The 3,821-nt window shown below is 39.7% G+C and overlaps 1 protein-coding gene across 1 annotated transcript in view; it reads left to right on the plus strand.

Moving 5' to 3' along the window:
- TMED10 (transmembrane p24 trafficking protein 10) overlaps nucleotides 1-2,517 on the plus strand; it is a 27,473-nt gene extending 24,956 nt beyond the window's left edge. Inside the window, exon 3 of the mRNA XM_007941416.2 lies at nucleotides 2,381-2,517. Coding sequence (XP_007939607.2) covers nucleotides 2,381-2,517 — 137 coding nt within the window. The remainder of the gene's footprint in view (nucleotides 1-2,380) is intronic.
- The last annotated feature ends 1,304 nt before the right edge of the window (nucleotides 2,518-3,821 follow it).

The raw sequence follows: 3,821 nt of genomic DNA on the forward strand, positions 1-3,821 counted from the left end.
TGGAGCCTTGTTTTTCACCAGGGCCTTCAGTGGAGCTTGGACTTCTTCCTTCAGTACCATTAGTTCCTGATCATATGCTGCCTCCTTGAATGACTGAATGTCTACCTGTTCCTTTTGGTGCAGTGACTCCTATGTATTCTTTCCATCATGTTTTGATGCTTCTTGTGTGTTCAGTATTTTGCCTGTAGAATCTTTCGATACTGCAACTCAAGGCTTACATTTTTTCTTCAGTTCTTACAGCTTGAGAAATGCTGGTGGGTTCTCCCGTTTTGACTTCTAACTCTGGGTCTTTGCACATTTCGTTGTAATACTTTTTTTCTCGAGCCGCCCTTTGAAGTCTTCTGTTCACCTCTTTTATATCATCATTTCTTCTGTTCCCTTTAGCTACTCGCCATTTAAGAGCAAGTTTCAGAGTCTTTCTTGACATCCATTTTGGTTTTTCTTTCCTTCCTGACTTTTTAATGACCTTTTGCTTTCTTCATGTGTGATGTCCTTGATCTCTTCTCACCACTTGTGTGGTCTTCAGCTATTGGTGTTCAGTGCATCAGATCTTTTCTTTGGATGGTCTCTAAATTCAAGTGATGTTTCCAAGGTCATTATTTTCGCAGTCGTTGAGTTACTTTAACTTTCTTCTGCTTCATCTTAAACTTACATAGGAGCAATTGATGGTCTGTTCCACATTCACACCCAGCCTTGTTCCAATTGATGATGCTGAGCTGCTCCATTGTCTCTTCTCGCAGATGAGTCGATTTGATTCCTGTGTATTCCCTCTGGTGAAGTCCACATGGATAGTTGCCCATTTATGTTGTTGAAAACAGGTACTTGCAATGAATAAATAAATGGTCTCGCAAAATTCTACCATGTGATCTCTGGCAGCAATTGTGTCACCAAGGCCATATGTTCCAGCTAATGATGCTGCTTGTTTGATCAATTTCAGATTGCAGAAATTGGTAAAATTCTTAAATTTAGCTTTGGCTCTAGTGGTTGGTATATAAATTTGAATATTAGTCATATTAACTAGTCTTCCTTGTATGCTTATGGATATTATCCTATCACTGACAGCATTGTACTTCAGGACAGATCTTAAATGTTCTTTTTGACAATGAATGTGACGTTGTTCCTGTTCAATTTGTCATTTCTAGAATAGTAGGACATGTGAACTGTCTGATTCAAAATGGCCAGTACCACCAATACATTTCTACTTACTAATGCCTAAGATGTCTATCTTCATGCCTTCCATTTCATTTTTTGACGACTTCCAATTTTTCTACAATTTTGACACTACACTTCCCAAACATCCCCAAAATTTTAGTCAAATGAATGCCAGGGAAGTGGGGCTGAGCAGATTTTTTTCTCTTACTTAATGACTTGATGAGATTTTTTTTTTTTTTTTAATTGAGCTGAATCATATTAAATTTTCTCATAGGAACGTTGCTTTGCTTGTCCCTTCCCTGATGGACGACATTATCTCTCTAAGAAGTGTCCCTGAAAACTACGCTCTTCTTGCAGTCTTTTCTTCTTGGGCTGTTCTAATTCTCTTCAGAGCTTTTTGGGAATAACACTGTATCATAGTGTTCACCTATTGAAATAGACTTTATTTTGATCAAAATGTTTGAATTAAGATGGAATATTGGATAAAACCTGTGTTCTTTTCAATATTCCCATTTGCATTAAGTAAATCCAAGCTTAGCATATACCCAGTAATCCTAATTGGACATTACTTCCCTACAAACTTTGACAGGGCAATCTTTTCAGATGGGGAAACATGCATTTTCAGCTAATTTGGTACCTCCTACCTGTTGAAAAGGAGCTTTGGTAGCATAGAGCTCTGGTAGTGTTCTGCTAACCAGAAGGCTGGCTGTTCAAACCCACCAGCCACTCCTCAGAAGGAAGGTTGGGCGATCTACTTCTGTAGTGATACTGCCTCGGAAACCCAAGGAGGGGTCTCTATGAATCCAGGGCAGTGAGTTTGGTTTGTTTGCTTGTTTTCCTATTGATAATCGATATGTAGGCTGCTCAATTTCAGAGTATTTGACTTCTGAGTTTTATTTCCTAATCCACTAAGGCTGTGTGTTTTCTCTTCTCCCATTCTATTGCTCTGGTGCCAGCTGCAGTATCTTGTTTCCTGCCCGCTCAGAGATGTTTGCCAGTAGCATGTACTTGTTGCTTTCCGGCACCCCACACAGATAGAGGCTTTGTCTGGAATGCTTGTGATTTTAGCCGGAGCCAGGAATTTTCTGCAGCTGAGTAGGGGGAGGAGTTGTGCCTGTTTCCCTCTATTGAGAGTGTAGGGGTTGGGGAGAGAGGGAGGGTGGGTGGGTGGGTGATTTCCCGGAATTTTAAGTATTCCGCACAATGAATCCTTTGATTTCTTTTTCAGGAACAGGGCGGATACCTGACCAACTCGTGATCCTAGACATGAAGCATGGAGTGGAGGCAAAAAATTACGAGGAGGTATGTCCTGCTTTCAAGCCAGAGGAGGCAGTGGCGTGCTGTGCCGAGATTTCTGTGACCTAGTCAGGCAGTAGGCTATGCTTTGCCCAGAATCTGGCTGTGGTTTTCTCAGTAGTCATGTGATAACCAGCTACAATCTTACTGATAAAAAAAGTTGTATTAATAGCTTGAACAATCATTTTGGCCATGCTGTCAGCCAAAGGACTGAACTAGCTGTCCCACAGAAATGTTGGTGTGCTAAAACATTCACTCACACGCCGTAAACTTTTGTGAGGCAGAAACCAGATATATACAGTTACAGTTTGTAAAGGAATGCATTTATGTGTTAGTGTCCAAGGTAGGAAAAGTGATTTGTTTTTAATTCCTGAGCCTTTTTTCAGAGCTGGCAACTATATGTATTTCCATAGGGCATGGACTCAGTGCTGTTTGGATTTGAACAACTGTGCTTTCTTGGAGAGATGTAATATTCAGAAGTAGCTTTTAATTAAAATGATTTTAAACTCAAGGAAGATGGCGGTATGGAGAAAAAGGCTATAAGACAATAGGGATGGTGATAATGAATAAAAATTGAATGCTGGCAGGAACTATGATAGAGTAATAAAAACTGGCTTTGATTGATCTGGATGATGGGGAGGTAGAGATGGGCATAGAGCAAGGAGAATGGGCCTGAGTCTTTGTTGTCTAAGTTACAGCAGACTTTGGGGACAACACAGAATGGTTCATCAGATGAAAAGCAACTTTGAAAAACCACAAGAACAATATAAGAGAGGAGGATTGATCTTCACAGAAAGATAAGAGTATTTTTACCAAGAAAACTAGTATCTTAGGGCATGAGGAATTGTTGAGATACAGGAGATGTGCATGGCTTTTGAAGAATGAAGTAAATAAGGAAAAAAAAAGTTGTTTTAGGTGATTCGAGCAAATTCTCTAGGAGTGGTGGGTGGGGGCAGAAGATGCTCTATCTTCGGTCAGGTCTTTGGGAGGGAAATATCCTTCTGTGAAAGAAGATTGGAAGTGACTGGCAGATTCTGCAACAGGAATTACAGTACAACAGTTACCGTTCTTGAGCCCCCCCACCCCTGCCTTGTTGAAGGTGTCAATTGAATGAAACTAGATTGAGTTATTTGTAGATGATAAAGAGGAGTAAGTGATACAGCAATGAATGGAAGACTCTTCCTGGTGGAGACTGAATTGCTTATCTTTGTCTCCAGGCTAGTTTAGTCTAATTAAAAGAAATAGAGTGTGGGAGTCTCTTTATTTGATAGATTTGAGAGGAAATTGAAAAATATTTTTGAACTTTGATGATTCAGAAGAATCTTAATTCTATTTAAATAAGATATGTTGTTATGTTATGATAAGGCATAAAA

This window comes from Orycteropus afer, unplaced genomic scaffold (assembly GCF_000298275.1).
Source record: "Orycteropus afer afer isolate SDZICR_OR568_19922 unplaced genomic scaffold, OryAfe1.0 scaffold00079, whole genome shotgun sequence".
NCBI lineage: Eukaryota > Metazoa > Chordata > Mammalia > Tubulidentata > Orycteropodidae > Orycteropus > Orycteropus afer.